A 21,558-nucleotide genomic window follows, 5' to 3' on the forward strand; every position below is an offset into this window, starting at 1 on the left:
CAAGGGAGTGAATAAGTTGCTTAGTGGTTTTGGTGGTTAAAAACTGGTGTGTCTTGGAGATGTTGCGGAGGTGAATTCTACAAGATTTGGACAGCGATTGGATGTGGGGCTGAAGGGACAGATGGGAGTCCAAGATTACACCTAGTACCCTGGCATGAGGGGAGGGACTGATGGTTGTATTATTGATCTTGATGGAGAAGTCAGGAGAGGGGGCACGGGCTGGAGGGAATATTATGAGCTCACTTTTATAAAGATTGAGTTTGAGGAAGTGGAGTGACATCCATGCCGATATGTCACTTAGAAGGTTAGTAATGCGAGAGGAGACTGAAGGGGTGATGTGAGGGGTAGAAAGATAGATTTGTGGGTCATCAGCATAGAGATGGTACTTGAAGCCGTAGGAGTTTAAGTGACCAAGGGAGGAGGTGTAGATAGAGAAGAGAAGGCGTCCAAGGACAGAACTTTGAGGGACCCCTACAGAAAGAGGGAGTGAAGAGGAGGAGGCAGCTTTATAGGTAACACTGAAGGAGCGCTGCGATAGGTAGAAGGAAAACCAGGAGAGAGCAGAGTCTTGGAGGCCAAGAGAGTGGAGTTTTTTGAGGAGGAGGGGATGGTCAACAGTATCAAATACAGCAAAGAGGTCAAGTAGTAAGAGTATGGAGTAGTGGCCATTCGTTCCATTCGTTAATTCGGATGTACATGACACCAGTTGATATTGTCCAATCAGCTCATGCCATTTATCTTGGTGGATGGGACTAGTGTCTGAAAATATTGAATCCTTCAATTCAAATCAGTCAGATACGATAATATATTGAATATATAACAATCTTCTGGTACAACAGCTAAATTTTTTCGAATCCACCCAGGACAAATGAATATACGAACAGAATGTCGAAGATACAAAACAAATTCTAATAACGAAGCAATTCAACAAAACAAATATGATGAAACAAAATTCTTCAATGATCAAATGCATCCAAAACGAAATGAAAATTTCCAGCATGCACATGTCTAATTCTCATTTACAATGTAGGACTGCTGGTCCTGCATTGTGCATGATGATGTCAGAGTCCCTTCAACCAATGGGAGGAGGCCTGCGGGAGCGAGGATAAAAGTAATTAAATCTAATTTGGGTTCCCCTAGACAAAAACAAGCACTGAACCCTTGCAGTGTGAGGGAGAACCCAGCTGCAAGGGAATCTTTGGATTTTACCCGGAGTTCAGCTTTAACGCCGGCCTTTTAAATGAATGAGTTCTCCAAAAAGGATTCTTTTGATTAGACCCAAATAAATCCATTTACAGGAATTGATTCCATTTACAGGGATTGATTCCATTCACAGGAATTGATTCCATTTACAGGGATTGATTCCATTCACAGGAATTGATTCCATTTACAGGGATTGCAGTTTGTGCTGCTGGGCAAGGAAATCTGTAATAAGATAGAACAAGTAAAACACCTTTTTCAGTTGCACTGGTGAAGTTTTTTTTATTGCTGGCTCTGACCCTGCTGAAGCCTTCCTTTCACTTCCTGTTCTGGTGACAACATTGACCAATGAGATAAAATCTTCCCAAATGGAATACAGAAGGCTATTAAAAGAAGACAAGGGATCTAACCCTTCCTCAAAGAGAGTGATTTGGTCCACCCCTTGGTGCCATGGACAGAATATGCCTGTAAGGCAGTGTTTCTCAACTCCAGTCCTCATGGACCCCCAACAGGTCATGTTTTCAGGATTTCCCTCAGATGAAACAGCTGTGGTAATTACTAAGGCAGTGAAACTGATCAAATCACCTGTTCAAAATAATGGAAATCCTGAAAACATTACCTGTTGGGGGTCCATGAGGACTGGAGTTGAGAAACACTGCTGTAAGGTAAGTATAGACTTTTTTCCCTACAGGGACATTTTATACCTACTAAGAGTAGGTGATTTATGAAGGGGGAAGGGGGGTAGACATAAGCTGACCTTGCATTTTACTAAAGAATATCTAAAGCCAAAAGTAAAAAAAAAATAAAAAAATAAAACTGTAACAAAAGTGTCCGTGCACGCTAGTGTTTTTTTAAGCTCCTAGAAGTCATTACTAAAAAGCTGATAAAAAAAGAGCCAGCGTTTTTTTTAGCTGGCATATTTTCAGCGCTTTTTGAGCTTAAAATAAACGCTAGTGTGCATGGAGCCTAAGAGCCCTTTAATTAAAATTTTTTTTTCTGTGTCTCTTTCCTGTGCACATCCTGTCCCGGAAATTCAACAGGAATTGAGAGAAAATCTTTACAATGCGAGACTTCTCTCCTGCTAAAACATTTGACACCAAAATAAGTGTACCTATTAGAAGAGTTCCTCTCCTTTCCTGTTCAGGTGAATCTCCTGAGAACAATTAGACCCAACAGAGGTTCTATCCCTTCCCTACTTGATTTAATGCACTTGGCTTTAGATACACCTTCACTTTTGATCTCAGCTAGCTGTTTAGTCCCAGTACAGGTTTTTGCTGAAAAAACACTGATCGCTTCTCCTACCCTACTCCTTTAGGCTAGGTTCACATATGTGCGGGTGGTGCAGCTGCGGATCCACACGAAAAATGGCTGCACAGAGGAATGCGGACCTGCGGGTGACATTAGTTCTAATGGCACGCCGCCCACACTGGAAAACACAACCGTATTGGGAACCGAGGTTCCCGTGCGGGCTGCATTTTCAGAAGAAGTGCAGGGACTTCTCTGCGTGTCACGGGCACAGGTGTCCATTCAAATGAATGGGCTCTCGTGCACGCGCAAAACGCGGCCCGCACAGCCGCATATATGTGAACCGGGGGTAAATGCATACAGCCTGCTAGGTGCACTTTAAACTCACCTTCATATTTACACATATCCAATAAGTATGACTAGCACAGTCCCGGTTACTGAGTCCTATGGGAGCGATGGGACATAACAGACATGCAATAAATACAAACACAGAATTCTCACCTCGTATACGCTGAACTGACTCTGTCCTCTGGATAACTCTCTGTAACTTGTAGTAAATTCCCCAATGAAGTCATGGCTAAAAATGACAAATGACAGCAAAGCAAAGTCTCAGTTAGTAATACCTACAGTTAGATTTACAATGTCAGTAAGATTTAATGATGAATTCCAGGTACAGATATTTTATACATAGTTATATTGATCCAGCTTGGACCATGGTACTATGTATACACTCTCCAGCCTCTTTAGTAGGTACACCTGTTTAATTGCTTGGTAACACAAATCAGTCAATCATATGGCAGCAACTCAATGCATCTAGACGTGGTAAAGACGACTTGCTGAAGTTCAAACCAAGCTTCAGAATGGAGATGGGAATTTAAGTGACTTTGGACGTGGCATGGTTATTGGTGTCAGAAGTCTGGTCTGAGTATTTCAAAAACTGCTAATCTACTGGGATTTTCATGCACAATCATCTCTAGCGTTTACAGAGAATGGTCTGAAAAAGGGAAAATATCCAGTGAGTGGCAGTTGTTGATGTCAGAGGTCAGAGGAGAATGAGCAGACTGGTTGCTGCGTAATTCAGATGGTAGGGTCTCAATTTGGTGTAAACACGATGAAAGCATGGATCCATCCTGCCTTGTATCAATGGTTCAGGCTGGTGGTGGTGTCATGGTGTGGGGGATATTTTCTTGGCACAAGTTGGCCCCTTAGCACCAATTGAGCATCATTTAAACACCATGGCCTACTTGAGTAGTGTTAGTGTCATCCCTTTATAACCACAGTGTACTCATCTTCTGATGGCTACTTCCAGCAGGATAATGCACCGTGTCAAAAAGCTCAGATCATCTCAAACTGGTTTCTTGAACATGACAATGAGTTCACTATACTCCAATGAACTCCACAGTCACCAGATCTCAATCCTATACAGCACCTTTGGGATGTGGTGGAACAGGAGATTCGCATCATGGACGTGCAGCCGACAAATCTGCAGCAACTGCATGGTGCTATCATGTCAATATGGACCAAAATCTCTGAGAAATGTTTCCAACACCTTGTTGAATCTATGCCATGAAGAATTAAGTCAGTTCTGAAGGCAAAGGGGTGTCCAAACCGGTACTAGCAAGGTGTACCTAATAAAGTGAGTGAGTCATACCTGTGGGATTCTCATGGAAGATGGAAATCACTGTAGTAGACGCCACTACTCCAATGATCTTCACTTGCTTCTGGGTCCCGCACTGAGTGGCTGCCCTGCTGCGTTGTGAACACAGCAAGTTGGCCGCTTGGTATGGGTGCCATTCAGAGATCACTTTGGCCTAGCTATGGTTTCCCTAGTGGGTGGTTGAACCTGTTGTTGGCTGTGTTGTTGTGGAATATTGGCTGTGTATAATTCATCCTGTGTTGGGTGTCACTCCTGAAGGTTGGCACTCATACCCACCTTCTGAAATACAGTATCTGGGTAGGCTTACTAGATAAAACAAAGTCATGATAAGTACTATCTTCAGGTTGACAAAACAGGCTGCACTTATGTCACACCTTCCCTGGCAGAAGACATCCTACCTACTAAAACTAGAAAAGGACTGGTCCAGCCAAGGTTGTCCTAGTGAGTGGTTGTACCTGTTGGAGATGTGGAATGTTGGCTGTGCATTGGAAGTGTTCAAGTGTGTATAGCTCTTCCTGTGTCCTATGTCACCCCTCACCACTGGAATTCATACCCACCTTCAGAAATATCTGGGCATGTCTACTGGAAAAAGCTAAGTCATGATAAGTCATATCTTCAGGCTGGCAAAACAGCCTGCACTTATGTCACACCCTCCTTGGCAGAAGACATCCTACCTACTGGCGAAACCAGGAAAGGACTAGCCTAGCCAAGGTTGTCCTAGGGGGTGGTTGGATCCATTGGAGATGTGGAATGTTGGCTGCACATTGGAAGTGTCCAAGTGTGTATAGCTCCTCTTGTGTCCTGTGTTACCCCTCACCACTGGCACTCATACCCACCTTCTGAATTATCTGGGCAGGTCTACTGGATACAACTGTCATGATAAATCCTATCTTTTGGGTGGCAAAACTTTTAAAACTTATCCCCTCAAAAACAAGACTAAATCCATTCCAGGATATCTCCCCTGTATGCCAGGGTAAGATTGACACGCTATTAGTATAAGCACATGTGTAATGTATTCACGCGTGACATTTAATAGCATTAAATGACTTACCTTCCTCCTCTGTCCCAGTCATACACGTCCACTTTCACTGTCCTGCAAGAAGGTCAGGAATTTTTGGGAAAAAATAAAGAGTTGTTAAGAATGTGTTGTATATTCAAGAAAAAAAAATATTTTCAAAGTGGTTAAATGGAACGGGATAAGGATTTTCACACCTGTCAAAGTCACCATTACATAAAGCCCTCACAGGGATGGTGAACGGTTGCCATGCGGGGTTCAGTGTGTTTTTCACGACTTCTGTCTTGTGGCAAATTGTGAACCTGTAAATATGTAGAATATATTGACACAAATGTTTCATACAGCCAAGTGGACATTGCCCAGATCAGACAGTTTAGTTTTGGTTGGATACCCTCAAGTTAAATCGCTTGAACGCTTTTTGTATAACTCATATTTCAAAAATGACAATTCTACCCATCACCAATCACCTTCCTTGGCTACTAAAAAATACTATTATATCTGTTTTGGGCAGACAAATAATTTTAAAGGACAAATCCACTAAAAGTGATATCAGTTATTATGGTGAAGTCAATCAATGGCTAAGTTGGAGTTTTTGTCATTGGCTGAGTTTGATGGGCTTAGCCACTGGCTTTCAATAATCGTGTAGCATTCAGCAGTAGTATCCCTCTTCATATCCTTCCATACTTTTCTTCATTCTCATTCTTCCTGTACAAAATAGACATTCCAAATCTGCCTGTTGCATGAAATAAATAAAATAAATTACAAATCCCTCAGGAAGAGCAAGAGCCTCTTATAACGGGCATAAGCAGTGTGCAGACTCAGGATCTCAATGCAGAGACCTCATCAACAGAGTCCCAAGAGTTAGATAACAACATCAGCGGGCAGGGCTGTGTTTAAGGGGGTACCACCAGTCCTCCTGTAAGGGGCCCAGGCTAGCAGGGGTGCCCAGGCAGCTGGGTGAATCTGATGTGGGCAGGGAGGGTGATCGGCATGGTGGGGGGGCAATTACTGGAACCGATCCCCTGTATGGCTCCCTCTGCAGCAGCTAAAAGCCAGCTTCTTCTACTCTCCCTCCCGAAGGCTTTCAGCTGCTGCAGAGAGAGCCATACAGTGGTTCCAGTAATTGACCCCCCCCCCCTCAAATCCATCATCCTCACTGTGCACCATACGTTTCTCCCTGCTACCCTGGTCCCAGTGTGCCGCCACCCCCACAGTGCTGCCTGCTTCCCTCCTCTCCTTCCTATCATTAACTGAAAGCACACAATAGTATCCTTCAGGATGGAGAGTTGGGGAAAGGGTCAAGTTAATATGTCACATTTACCAGCCCCTTTCCTGAATGAACACAATGAGTGTTCGGTATCGTTCACTCACTGTGTTCATTCATAACTGAAGCATAGTTCAGCATAGTTGGGTTGGCTGTATGGGGCCCCTTGGGTTCTAACAGCAGCCCTGTCAGTGGGTATATAGTAGATTTAGACCTGATTAAACCTTATATAATCTTTAACATGTTAATGTAATTTCAACAATTATTTTAATTTTTTTTTTAAATCTGCAGCTTATTTAAAAATATTTGTTGATCCTGTGATGAAAGTCCTTTTTTGGGTACTTTCTGTTATAGGGTGACAACCCTCCTCTGTTGTTAGAACCAATGTCAGTCTCTATTTGTCCTGTTTATTATTATCACCGAAAGTGAAAGAAAATCCCAAATTTTGTGTTGTCCCCAGAATAGGAATATAGGGAAAATCTTCCACTGGGGACACTAGTTCAGGTGACAACCAGGGATTCCCTCACTCTGTAGGGATTTCCGCACACTTCCTATTTTGGCTATGGAACTGGAAGTAAAGGGAAATCTCCCCAATATGCAACAGATAACCATCTGGTTATAACCTTCCCTTACTCTATCAAAATTGAAAAAAAAATGTGTTTGGTTCTTCTTTAACCACATGAGCTCCAAAAGGTTTTACCCCCTTCACGACCAGGCCATTTTTTGCTATTTAGCACTGCACTATTATAACTGACAATTAAGTGGTCATGCAACACTATACTGAAATTAAATTGAAATAATTTTTTCACACAAATAGAGCTTTCTTTTAGTGGTATTTGATCACCACTGTTTTTTTTAATATTTATTATATGAACAAACAAGACTAAATATATATATATATATATATATATATATATATATATATATATGCATGTATGTGTGTGTGTATATATATATATACTTTTTTATGTATACTTGTAATTGTGGTGATTAGCACAATTATAGTGGGACTGTAATAGTGCCGCAAGCAATCTGACACTAACTGATGCTGGCTGGGAGGTACACTGACACTGACATCAACAGTGACACTAATACAGTGATCATACTATAGACTGTCACTGTACTAATGACACTGGCTAGGAAAGGGTCAACATCTAGGGGCGATCAAAGGGTTACCTGTGTGCTTAACAATGTGTACTGTGTGTAATATTTGCTGTTTTATACTAAATATCTGTTTGTTCCTTCTCCCTGCTTTGCAGAGAGAAGAAACAAGTAGATCGTTCCCTCTGTACAGAACTCTGTGTTTGTCAACATAGGGCTCTGGACTGTGATTGGACACAGCCGATCATCAGGTTTCAGCCATGAATCATTGGCTGAAACTTGCTGACAAAATCCTGCTGTGTCCAATCACAGCATGAGTCAGCTGCGAAGGTGGGTGGGTACACACACTAACCCAGAAGCCGCTGCTGACATGGAAATGTAGTAGCAATTTTGGAAAACCAGGGAACACTGTACACGGACTTGAGGAAAACAAGTTATTAATTAAAAAAGCGCTGAGTGACCCAGCCAGGCTCATGCCTGCAAAGCCAAGTGACTTGTATCTACTTCTTACAAGCGTATATACCAATGATTACATCACAATGCATATATTACCTCTTTTACTTTCTATACATTCAAAAGACTTTCTAAACTCTGCAGAATATAACCTTGAATAGCAGCCGCAGATAAGGGTACTAGCTACAGGCTGGTACACATTACTCAGGAAATAAGGGAGGGGGGAAGTGAGCTGAAAACTTTGCTTTGCAAGCAGATACTATTAGAAATGTTAAAGTTTAAAGGGGAACTCTGCCATATCTGGGTGCTGCCACATAGGTATGTGATTGTGCCCGTGCCACTGTAAAATACAGGCAGGCAGCCAGCAAATGGTTAAGAATTAGATCTACTTTCATAAAATACCCATAATCCAGTTTTTATTGGTCTGGGTGTTGTATTTTTTCATCTTAATTAGGATATTGGTCAGGACAGTACTGAGCAGGGGCGGACTGACCATTTGGAAACTCGAGCACTGCCCGAGGGCCCGGGGTCAGTAGGGGGCCCCATGAGATGCCCCTGGTACCTTTTTCATAGGCTTTTTTGAGTTTGGGCAAGGACACAGGGGCCCCATGATCCCCTATTGCCCGGGGGCCCCATGAGTTGTCAGTCTGCCCCTGGTACTGAGCATATGCTGTAAAAACAGAGATAAGGAAAAGATAGCCATAGATGGATAGAATTTGGAACGAAAATGGAAAACTTGTATGAAAATTCTCGGAACATTTGCTTTCAACATTATATTTTGGAATGAATGGACGTTACTGAATGAAAACCACACAGAAATTTGTTCAGTAAAAAATTTCCATCCTGCCTCACATCCAGGCCCGGACTGGCCAGGGCACACCGGGCATTTGCCAGGTGGGCTGGAGATGCTTGGATAGGAGTGGCAGGAGTGACATATAGAGGAACCGAACAATCTATTTTCTCCTGGCACCGCTGATTGTCCGCTTCTCCTCCTCGCCTTCCTGCAGGCATTCAGCGGCTGCAGGGGAGAAATGGATGGGTTCCTCAATATGTCGCTCTGCCGCCCCTCCTATCCATTTTCTTTTTGCTTCCCCTGGGCCCCTGTCCTCTCTCCAGGCCCCAGTGTACTCTCTCCCATCCCCCCCCCGCCTGGTTTCCCCCTTCTCTTTCCTGCTGGCTTCTGCAGGGGATCTGTCAGGATCGAGAGCAGGGAAGGGGCCATTAAATATGTAATTTACCGGCCCCTTTCTTGTCTAAATGGACAGTCCATGATTGACCCCAATCACTGACTTTGTCCATTCATAACTGAGGCATAGTAAACTGTGTTTACTATGCCTCAGTTTATGAATGAGTGGGAAGCTCTGTAGAGAGCTATTCCTGTCCATTCATTCTATGCTATTGGGGCTACAGAGATGGAGATTGAGGTCTGTGTCCTCAATCTCCTTCCTCTGCCTCAAAGGTGAGATGTCAGGGGTCTGTTTAGACTTCCTGATATCTCACCAAAGCCCATTAAATGGGGCTCCTAAAAAAATTGTAACACTTAAAATTTTTTTTAAATAAAATGGTAAAATATAGTAAAAAAAAAGAAAATAAAAAACTATTGACACCAGTGGCTGAACTACCAGGGTTGCAAAGGTCGGACTTGCGACCAGGCCCTGGCGTTCTGCCACCAGCTCCAAGGCAAGGCCATCGGGGCACAAGGCTGTTCAGTCTAAAATGCCCAGGCCTATTTTTTGTCCGAGTCCGGGCCTGTTTTCATCACTGCAGCCAAAAATAACCATCAATTTGAAACCACTAATTAGTTGAAAATAAAACAAACTTTCTTAGGACATTCCTTTCCTAGGACTTAGGAAATTCTACCCATCTATGGCCAGCTTTATTTTGGCTTTCATTTCCTGCCTGATTGGCTGCTGAGGACAACATTCCCACTTTCCTTTTCTCCATGTTAATAGAATGTTCTCTCTTCCCTCACAAATCCCCGCTACGAGTCTTACGTACGTTCCGTCCTCATTGCTACGGTAGAACACCAGGAAAGGGTCCGACTTTCCGAAGAAGTCCTTCTTGTCCAACTTATTGGCACACAGCTGCATAGTAACAATATCCTAAAAGATGAAGAAACACAACGGTTACAGTCATAAAAAAAAAAGACAGAGCTTATTCTGATTTGTACACAAATAATAAAAATGACTAATGTATGCCAACTTTGCGGTGGATTTACTAAAGTTAAATAGACTGTGCACTCAATTTCCCCAGAGCTTAGTAAATGCGGCGAAGCTCTGATTTCCATCATCCAATCATGTGCAAGCAAAAATGCCATTTTTTATCTTGCACCTGAGTGGGCATTCTTTATAAAGTGAAGTTTTACCAAATTACATTTACTAAGGAAACTGAGTGTAACTGCACTTTGAAACAGTTTATTTGCCTTTAGAAAATCAACCAAAGTGCGCTGACTGTTTCATAGCATTTTCATTAAAGAGGATCTTCACTCTTGAAAAAATACTGTAGCTGCTATTTTTTTATTTTATAATTTCTGTTTTTATTGAAATTCTACATTTACTACAGAAGGCAAGCCAAAAAGAAAAAATAAAATAAAATATGAAAACATAGGTATAGCGCCACAATATACAGGCTAAAGCAGGGTGCTTCAACTACCAACTGGGGGGTGCATAGAGGCCTTATGTTAGGTTGTAATTAGGAAGCATTAGTGCAATAAACACCACATGACAGTTTGGTGGAACAATATAAATTCGAGCTTCCACAAAGGTAGAGGATAAAGAAATGGGAGACACCATCTCTCATTGGGAGACGTGGTTAGCAGGTAAGATCTCTAGAGGATATAATAAAAGTGGTGGACTCGAGACACCCTTACAAAGACCTTAGAGAGATGGTCACACTGATGGCTCTGTAAAAATTTCCGAGTGCTCCAACCACGGGGTCTAGATTTTGTCAAACTTAGTAAGACTCTACATTGTAGGAAACCTTGTACAGGGGAGATTTCCATTGCTGCAGGGAAGGGGGATTGGATTTCCAGTGCAAAACAATAAGTTTCCTAGCATAATATAACAACATACCCAAAAGTACTCTCCTGACCTTATGGGTGACCAAGGGCTCCACCAGAGCTAGCTAGCAGGCCCTCAACTCGTGAGGCACCAAAATGGCCATCATCATAGAGATAAATTGGAGGACTTGTGTCCAGAAGTCACCAATTGTGGGAAAACTCAAAAGATGTGAATGAAGTCTGCTTGTGGGCTAGAACAGCACCAGCAACCCGAGGAGCCAGCAGTCCTTAATTTCCTCACTACGTATGTACATATGGCCTGGTACAATACCGAGTGGGCTTTAGGTATGGAATCAGTGTGGATTCCAGCAAAAAAAAATACCAGTTCGGTAGTGAGTATTTAGCTTGTAGGACTGAGAATAGAGCAGGACAATTAACGACTATATCCTCTAGCTTCTTAATGCTCCTGATATGCCTATATGACCAGCTCTGGAACCCTGAAGAGTTGAGAACAAGTCAGATTATTCCACAATGGGCAATGTGGAGAACAAACTTCCCAGACAGAAAATTCCCAGACAGCAAGACCCCTGTCCTATGCCATGCCCAATTTGTAGCTCGCATGTTGCAAGTGAGAAGATAAGGAGCCCGTGAACCTATTTATGGAAGGGATTGCAGAGCCTCATAAGACCCCAGAACTGCAGCCTCAACCACCACTGAAGCTTTCCCTTTATCAAGCCAATTATGGGCATGAACCAGCTGTGCAGACAAGAAATACTGAAAGAAATTGCGTCCAATTGTTTAAAAAACTGAGTGGGATCCAAACTGGAGCATTCCGTAGGATATACAAAGTAACAGGAAACAATTTCATTTTAAGCAAATTATCTGCCAAATGAGCATCAGGGGTAATGACTTCCAAAGTTCAAATTTGGATTTTGCCAACCCAAGAAAGGGGTGAAATTGAGGATAATGAAATCTGCAAGGTCATTGGTCACCAGTCAGCTGCTGACTTTTAATAAAAGGACACTTACTTGTCTAGCCTCCCTAGCGGTATGATTATTTCTGATTTTTGGTGCTGAAAGCGGTACCATTATTTTGCATGGAAATATGTAGTTTTTTATTGTAGGCTGTAATTTTTAGGAATAACTCACTGAAATCTGTCCGAACAAGAGTCTAGTAAACATCCCGGATATGATAAAACTTGAAACACGAAATCATAAATTATAATTAGAGATGAGCGAAGTATTCAAAAATTCGATTCGACTGATTCGGCGAATTCGTAGAAAAATTTCGATTCGAGTCGAATATATTCGCTGTGAATTTAACTTAAAAAAGGGTGTTTCTAGGCTTCAGAGAGACTTAATATTAGTGCTGAACACTGTACCTTTAATTTAAATGCCCTTGGAGTCTGCTGGGGAAGAGAAATAATACTGTCAGGCAGTATGACATGCAGATGAGTGCCGTCGATCTTAGAATCACCGCACACTTCACTCATTTGGCCAGTCACGGGGCCAAAACCAGAGTGTGGAGCCACAGTGTGGCGGTGGAGGCAGCAGCAATGGGAGGCCATACAGCACCCTATGACAAAAATGGAAACCACCAGCAGTGTGAGGAGACCTGAAAGTGGCACATGGCAGAGTGTGGCGATAGAGACAGCAGCAATGGGAGGCCGTACAGGGACCCATGACACACTCTGGACCTGGCAGCAGCATGAGGAGGCGGTACAGGGGCCCATGGCAGATTACGGGCCTGGCAGCAGCATGAGGAGTCGGTACGGGGGCCCATGGCAGATTACAGGCCTGGCAGCAGCAATGGGAGGCCGTACAGGGACCCATGACACAATCTGGACGTGGCAGCAGCATGGGGAGGCGGTACAGGGGCCCATGACAGATTACGGGCCTGGCAGCAGCATTTGGAGTCGGTACGGGGGCCCATGACACACTCTGGACCTGGCAGCAGCATGAGGAGGCGGTACAGGGGAGCATGACAGATTACGAGCCTGGCAGCAGCAACTTGGACAGGAGGACGTTCAGTTTCTGCACCGTCTGGTGCGTGCTCGCAAACTGTTGTCTCTTGGAAACGGATTCCAAGAAAGACTGCTGACGGAATCCGTGAAGAGGAGTAGCAGGAGAAGGAGCATCTGAACGAGCGGAATATGCCAACAAGCGACAACAGGGGCCCATGGCAGATTAGGGGCCTGGCAGCAGCTATGGGAGGCCCGTAATCTGCCAGCACCCTATGACAAAAAATGGAACCCACCAGCAGTGTGAGGAGACCTGAAAGTGGCACATGGCAGAGTGTGGCGATGGAGACAGCAGCAATGGGAGGCCGTACAGGGACCCATGAGAGACTCTGGACTTGGCAGCAGCATGAGGAGGCGGTATAGGGGCCCATGGCAGATTAGGGGCCTGGCAGCAGCTATGGGAGGCCCGTAATCTGCCAGCACCCTATGACAAAAAATGGAACACACCAGCAGTGTGAGGAGACCTGAAAGTGGCACATGTTTGGGGCATGATTCATGGCGGATTTAGTCAGTTGTGTCAGGAACTGGTGGTTTGAAATCCAGACTAATCCACGCCTGATTCATTTTCACAAACGTCAGTCTCTCCACACTTTGGGTGGACAGTCGTGTCCTCCGCGGAGTTGCAATACCTCCTGCCGCACTAAACACGCGCTCCGATGCCACGCTACTGGCCGGGCATGACAGCCTTTCAAGGGCAAATTCAGCTAGTTGGGGCCAAAGGTCAAGTTTCGTTGCCCAGTAGTCAAGGGGATTGTCTACCTCGGTTGGCAGGGTGCTGTCCAAGTAGGCCTAAGCCTGTTGTTTGAGGTCCTGCTCCAGGTCCACCTGATGCTGCTGCTGCTGCTGCTGCGGCTGGTTAGTAGTTTCCTCACTGCGCTGGTGAAGAAAGCTACTCATCATCGACTGCAGACTGAGGCAGCCGCTGCTGGTGGAGCTGCCACTGCTCCTACCACCCCACCCCTCCCCTGCTGCCATGGCAGCGGAACGCGAGCGCACAGGGCCCACAGTGTCTGAGGATGGACGTTGGCGCAGACAGGCAGAGACCAGCTGACTACATAGGTGGTTTTTATAGTACGTTATTTTGGCCTCCCTCTCAGCAGGTGTGAAAAAGGCCACCATTTTTGAACGGTAGCGAGGGTCCAACAAGGTGGACAGCCAAAAGTCATCCCTCTGTCTGATGGTTATTATTCGGCTGTCGCTACGCAAGCAAGCGAGCATGCTATGGGCCATTTGTGCCAAGGAATGCGAGGGACTCCCTGCCTCCATCTCCACAGCATACTGCCACGGTGCGTCTGGGTCCTCTGTCTCCTCCTCCTCCTCCTCCTCTACCAGATGCTCCTGCTCCTCCACTCCTGTCCGCTGAGTGGAAAAACCACCCATTTCACTCAATAATTCCTGAGCACCAATGTCCTCCTCTACCTCCTCCTCTTCTTCCTGTCCTGCCCCCACAGGGGTCATGTGGCGTTGAGATCTGTGCGCCACGTCTACCGCACCCTGACCAGCCATTGTTAACAGCATTTGTTCCAGGACGTGCAACAGAGGAATGACGTCGTTCATCCCATAGTCCTGCCGACTCACGAATAGCGTGGCCTCCTCAAAGGGCCTGAGCAAGCGCAGGTGTCACGCATGAGCTGCCAATGGCTGACATCTAAGTTACACAGGGAGTACCTTTATCCGCTTTTAACATCAGGAAATCGGTGATGGCCTTTCGCTGTTCGTAAAGGCGGTCTAACATATGTAGGGTTGAATTCCACCTTGTTGCAACGTCACAGCATGAGGAGTCGGTACGGGGGCCCATGGCAGATTACGTGCCTGGCAGCAGCAATGGGAGGCCCGTAATCTGCCAGCACCCTATGTCAAAAAATTCAACACACCAGCAGTGTGAGGAGACCTGAAAGTGGCACATGGCATGAGACACTGTGGACCTGGCAGCAGCATGAGGAGGCGGTATATAGGGGCCCATGGCAGATTAGGGGCCTGGCAGCAGCTATGGGAGGCCCATAATCTGCCAGCACCCTATGTCAAAAAATTCTACACACCAGCAGTGTGTGAGGAGACCTGAAAGTGGCACATGGCAGAGTGTGGCGATGGAGACAGCAGCAATGGGAGGCCGTACAGGGACCCATGACAGACTCTGGACCTGGCAGCAGCATGAGGAAGCGGTATATAGGGGCCTATGGCAGATTAGGGGCCTGGCAGCAGCTATAGGAGGCCCATAATCTGCCAGCACCCTATGTCAAAAAATTCAACACACCAGCAGTGTGAGGAGACCTGAAAGTGGCACATGGCATGAGACACTGTGGACCTGGCAGCAGCATGAGGAGGCGGTATATAGGGGCCCATGGCAGATTAGGGGCCTGGCAGCAGCTATGGGAGGCCCATAATCTGCCAGCACCCTATGTCAAAAAATTCTACACACCAGCAGTGTGTGAGGAGACCTGAAAGTGGCACATGGCAGAGTGTGGCGATGGAGACAGCAGCAATGGGAGGCCGTACAGGGACCCATGACAGACTCTGGACCTGGCAGCAGCATGAGGAAGCGGTATATAGGGGCCTATGGCAGATTAGGGGCCTGGCAGCAGCTATAGGAGGCCCATAATCTGCCAGCACCCTATGTCAAAAAATTCAACACACCAGCAGTGTGAGGAGACCTGAAAGTGGCACATGGCATGAGACACTGTGGACCTGGCAGCAGCATGAGGAGGCGGTATATAGGGGCCCATGGCAGATTAGGGGCCTGGCAGCAGCTATGGGAGGCCCATAATCTGCCAGCACCCTATGTCAAAAAATTCTACACACCAGCAATGTGTGAGGAGACCTGAAAGTGGCACATGGCAGAGTGTGGCGATGGAGACAGCAGCAATGGGAGGCCGTACAGGGACCCATGACAGACTCTGGACCTGGCAGCAGCATGAGGAAGCGGTATATAGGGGCCTATGGCAGATTAGGGGCCTGGCAGCAGCTATGGGAGGCCCATAATCTGCCAGCACCCTATGTCAAAAAATTCTACACACCAGCAGTGTGTGAGGAGACCTGAAAGTGGCACATGGCAGAATGTGGCGATGGAGACAGCAGCAATGGGAGGCCGTACAGGGACCCATGAGAGACTCTGGACCTGGCAGCAGCATGAGGAAGCGGTATATAGGGGCCTATGGCAGATTAGGGGCCTGGCAGCAGCTATAGGAGGCCCATAATCTGCCAGCACCCTATGTCAAAAAATTCAACACACCAGCAGTGTGAGGAGACCTGAAAGTGGCACATGGCATGAGAGACTCTGGACCTGGCAGCAGCATGAGGAAGCGGTATATAGGGGCCTATGGCAGATTAGGGGCCTGGCAGCAGCTATGGGAGGCCCATAATCTGCCAGCACCCTATGTCAAAAAATTCTACACACCAGCAGTGTGTGAGGAGACCTGAAAGTGGCACATGGCAGAGTGTGGCGATGGAGACAGCAGCAATGGGAGGCCGTACAGGGACCCATGACAGACTCTGGACCTGGCAGCAGCATGAGGAGGCGGTATATAGGGGCCTATGGCAGATTAGGGGCCTGGCAGCAGCTATGGGAGGCCCGTAATCTGCCAGCACCCTATGTCAAAAAATTCTACACACCAGCAGTGTGTGAGGAGACCTGAAAGTGGCACATGGCAGAGTGTGGCGATGGAGACAGCAGCAATGGGAGGCCGTACAGGGACCCATGAGAGACTCTGGACCTGGCAGCAGCATGAGGAAGCGGTATATAGGGGCCTATGGCAGATTAGGGGCCTGGCAGCAGCTATGGGAGGCCCGTAATCTGCCAGCACCCTATGTCAAAAAATTCTACACACCAGCAGTGTGTGAGGAGACCTGAAAGTGGCACATGGCAGAGTGTGGCGATGGAGACAGCAGCAATGGGAGGCCGTACAGGGACCCATGAGAGACTCTGGACCTGGCAGCAGCATGAGGAAGCGGTATATAGGGGCCTATGGCAGATTAGGGGCCTGGCAGCAGCTATGGGAGGCCCGTAATCTGCCAGCACCCTATGTCAAAAAATTCTACACACCAGCAGTGTGTGAGGAGACCTGAAAGTGGCACATGGCAGAGTGTGGCGATGGAGACAGCAGCAATGGGAGGCCGTACAGGGACCCATGACAGACTCTGGACCTGGCAGCAGCATGAGGAAGCGGTATATAGGGGCCTATGGCAGATTAGGGGCCTGGCAGCAGCTATGGGAGGCCCGTAATCTGCCAGCACCCTATGTCAAAAAATTCTACACACCAGCAGTGTGTGAGGAGACCTGAAAGTGGCACATGGCAGAGTGTGGCGATGGAGACAGCAGCAATGGGAGGCCGTACAGGGACCCATGACAGACTCTGGACCTGGCAGCAGCATGAGGAAGCGGTATATAGGGGCCTATGGCAGATTAGGGGCCTGGCAGCAGCTATGGGAGGCCCGTAATCTGCCAGCACCCTATGTCAAAAAATTCTACACACCAGCAGTGTGTGAGGAGACCTGAAAGTGGCACATGGCAGAGTGTGGCGATGGAGACAGCAGCAATGGGAGGCCGTACAGGGACCCATGACAGACTCTGGACCTGGCAGCAGCATGAGGAAGCGGTATATAGGGGCCTATGGCAGATTAGGGGCCTGGCAGCAGCTATGGGAGGCCCGTAATCTGCCAGCACCCTATGTCAAAAAATTCTACACACCAGCAGTGTGTGAGGAGACCTGAAAGTGGCACATGGCAGAGTGTGGCGATGGAGACAGCAGCAATGGGAGGCCGTACAGGGACCCATGACAGACTCTGGACCTGGCAGCAGCATGAGGAAGCGGTATATAGGGGCCTATGGCAGATTAGGGGCCTGGCAGCAGCTATGGGAGGCCCGTAATCTGCCAGCACCCTATGTCAAAAAATTCTACACACCAGCAGTGTGTGAGGAGACCTGAAAGTGGCACATGGCAGAGTGTGGCGATGGAGACAGCAGCAATGGGAGGCCGTACAGGGACCCATGAGAGACTCTGGACCTGGCAGCAGCATGAGGAAGCGGTATATAGGGGCCTATGGCAGATTAGGGGCCTGGCAGCAGCTATAGGAGGCCCATAATCTGCCAGCACCCTATGTCAAAAAATTCAACACACCAGCAGTGTGAGGAGACCTGAAAGTGGCACATGGCATGAGAGACTCTGGACCTGGCAGCAGCATGAGGAAGCGGTATATAGGGGCCTATGGCAGATTAGGGGCCTGGCAGCAGCTATGGGAGGCCCATAATCTGCCAGCACCCTATGTCAAAAAATTCTACACACCAGCAGTGTGTGAGGAGACCTGAAAGTGGCACATGGCAGAGTGTGGCGATGGAGACAGCAGCAATGGGAGGCCGTACAGGGACCCATGACAGACTCTGGACCTGGCAGCAGCATGAGGAGGCGGTATATAGGGGCCTATGGCAGATTAGGGGCCTGGCAGCAGCTATGGGAGGCCCGTAATCTGCCAGCACCCTATGTCAAAAAATTCTACACACCAGCAGTGTGTGAGGAGACCTGAAAGTGGCACATGGCAGAGTGTGGCGATGGAGACAGCAGCAATGGGAGGCCGTACAGGGACCCATGAGAGACTCTGGACCTGGCAGCAGCATGAGGAAGCGGTATATAGGGGCCTATGGCAGATTAGGGGCCTGGCAGCAGCTATGGGAGGCCCGTAATCTGCCAGCACCCTATGTCAAAAAATTCTACACACCAGCAGTGTGTGAGGAGACCTGAAAGTTGCACATGGCAGAGTGTGGCGATGGAGACAGCAGCAATGGGAGGCCGTACAGGGACCCATGAGAGACTCTGGACCTGGCAGCAGCATGAGGAAGCGGTATATAGGGGCCTATGGCAGATTAGGGGCCTGGCAGCAGCTATGGGAGGCCCGTAATCTGCCAGCACCCTATGTCAAAAAATTCTACACACCAGCAGTGTGTGAGGAGACCTGAAAGTGGCACATGGCAGAGTGTGGCGATGGAGACAGCAGCAATGGGAGGCCGTACAGGGACCCATGACAGACTCTGGACCTGGCAGCAGCATGAGGAAGCGGTATATAGGGGCCTATGGCAGATTAGGGGCCTGGCAGCAGCTATGGGAGGCCCGTAATCTGCCAGCACCCTATGTCAAAAAATTCTACACACCAGCAGTGTGTGAGGAGACCTGAAAGTGGCACATGGCAGAGTGTGGCGATGGAGACAGCAGCAATGGGAGGCCGTACAGGGACCCATGAGAGACTCTGGACCTGGCAGCAGCATGAGGAAGCGGTATATAGGGGCCTATGGCAGATTAGGGGCCTGGCAGCAGCTATGGGAGGCCCGTAATCTGCCAGCACCCTATGTCAAAAAATTCTACACACCAGCAGTGTGTGAGGAGACCTGAAAGTGGCACATGGCAGAGTGTGGCGATGGAGACAGCAGCAATGGGAGGCCGTACAGGGACCCATGAGAGACTCTGGACCTGGCAGCAGCATGAGGAAGCGGTATATAGGGGCCTATGGCAGATTAGGGGCCTGGCAGCAGCTATAGGAGGCCCATAATCTGCCAGCACCCTATGTCAAAAAATTCAACACACCAGCAGTGTGAGGAGACCTGAAAGTGGCACATGGCATGAGAGACTCTGGACCTGGCAGCAGCATGAGGAAGCGGTATATAGGGGCCTATGGCAGATTAGGGGCCTGGCAGCAGCTATGGGAGGCCCGTAATCTGCCAGCACCCTATGTCAAAAAATTCTACACACCAGCAGTGTGTGAGGAGACCTGAAAGTGGCACATGGCAGAGTGTGGCGATGGAGACAGCAGCAATGGGAGGCCGTACAGGGACCCATGAGAGACTCTGGACCTGGCAGCAGCATGAGGAAGCGGTATATAGGGGCCTATGGCAGATTAGGGGCCTGGCAGCAGCTATGGGAGGCCCGTAATCTGCCAGCACCCTATGTCAAAAAATTCTACACACCAGCAGTGTGTGAGGAGACCTGAAAGTGGCACATGGCAGAGTGTGGCGATGGAGACAGCAGCAATAGGAGGCCGTACAGGGACCCATGACAGACTCTGGACCTGGCAGCAGCATGAGGAGGCGGTATATAGGGGCCTATGGCGGATTAGGGGCCTGGCAGCAGCTATGGGAGGCCCGTAATCTGCCAGCACCCTATGTCAAAAAATTCTACACACCAGCAGTGTGTGAGGAGACCTGAAAGTGGCACATGGCAGAGTGTGGCGATGGAGACAGCAGCAATGGGAGGCCGTACAGGGACCCATGACAGACTCTGGACCTGGCAGCAGCATGAGGAGGCGGTATATAGGGGCCCATGGCAGATTAGGGGCCTGGCAGCAGCAATGGGAGGCCCGTAATCTGCCAGCACCCTATGTCAAAAAATTCAACACACCAGCAGTGTGAGGAGACCTGAAAGTGGCACATGGCAGAGTGTGGCTATGGAGACAGCAGCAATGGGAGGCCGTACAGGGACCCATGACACACTCTGGACTTGGCAGCAGCATGAGGAGGCGGTATAGGGGCCCATGGCAGATTAGGGGCCTGGCAGCAGCAATGGGAGGCCCGTAATCTGCCAGCACCCTATGTCAAAAAATTCTACACACCAGCAGTGTGAGGAGACCTGAAAGTGGCACATGGCAGAGTGTGGCGATGGAGACAGCAGCAATGGGAGGCCGTACAGGGACCCATGACAGACTCTGGACCTGGCAGCAGCATGAGGAGGCGGTATATAGGGGCCTATGGCAGATTAGGGGCCTGGCAGCAGCTATGGGAGGCCCGTAATCTGCCAGCACCCTATGTCAAAAAACTGAACACACCAGCAGTGTGTGAGGAGACCTGAAAGTGGCACATGGCAGAGTGTGGCGATGGAGACAGCAGCAATGGGAGGTCTCCCATTGTCCCAACATGGCCCAAATAGTCCCAACATGGGCCCCCTGGCCACGCTTGACTTTCTGGCCACATAGTCGACATACGGCTACGTTTACTTCCTCGGGCGGCTTGACGAAAAATTGCCACACCGCCGAGTAGGAAACTTTGCCCCCGATACTCCTCACTGGCTGACTGCTGCTTCCTCCGTGCACACCGGCACCACTACTGGCCGTGGTGGTAGGCTGCAGTGGAGCTGGTGCTCTACTCCGTGGCCGTTTGGCTCCACTGACACTGCTTCCACTGACACTGCTGCGACCCTCCTGCTGTCTCCTGGGCAACCCACCGACTGTTTCGCTCACTGCCAAGCTGCCACCCTCTTCTCCTGATGATGCGGAAGAAATTGCCTGATGACGACGAGGCTGCCAAGTGCGATCAACCTCCTCATCATCAAGTAGGGTCTCCGCCTCACTACTAGCCCCCTCGGCTGCGTCTGGGTCAGGAGACAGACCTGTCTCTAGACCGGCTACCGGGCCACTCTCCTCGCCACTACTTCTTCGCCTAGCTGCTGAAAAGGCGGATGTCTCCCCCCGTTCCTGACCGCCCTCTGTTAGCTCTTCCTCACTGTACAGTGGGGCTGAGCCCACAGCATGCGATACTTCGCTTGGTGAGGGAACACCAAAGGACAGGGGCAGGTAGAGGACACGTGATTTCAGTGGGCTAGGTCCCGGGCCATGCCAACTAACGGTTGTG

General features: G+C 48.2%; 1 protein-coding gene across 1 annotated transcript in view; it reads right to left on the minus strand.

Moving 5' to 3' along the window:
- The window catches only part of CPNE9 (copine family member 9), a 513,553-nt gene that overhangs the window by 84,612 nt on the left and 407,383 nt on the right, over positions 1-21,558 (minus strand). The window contains exons 10-13 of the mRNA XM_089654338.1: positions 9,934-10,037; positions 5,315-5,419; positions 5,154-5,195; positions 2,947-3,022 (exon numbers count right to left, since the gene is read on the minus strand). Coding sequence (XP_089510464.1) covers positions 2,947-3,022; positions 5,154-5,195; positions 5,315-5,419; positions 9,934-10,037 — 327 coding nt within the window. The remainder of the gene's footprint in view (positions 1-2,946; positions 3,023-5,153; positions 5,196-5,314; positions 5,420-9,933; positions 10,038-21,558) is intronic.

Source organism: Staurois parvus, unplaced genomic scaffold (genome assembly GCF_062004578.1).
Source record: "Staurois parvus isolate SC_StPar_1 unplaced genomic scaffold, SC_StPar_1.0 ptg000757l, whole genome shotgun sequence".
In the NCBI taxonomy this organism is placed as follows: Eukaryota; Metazoa; Chordata; class Amphibia; order Anura; family Ranidae; genus Staurois; species Staurois parvus.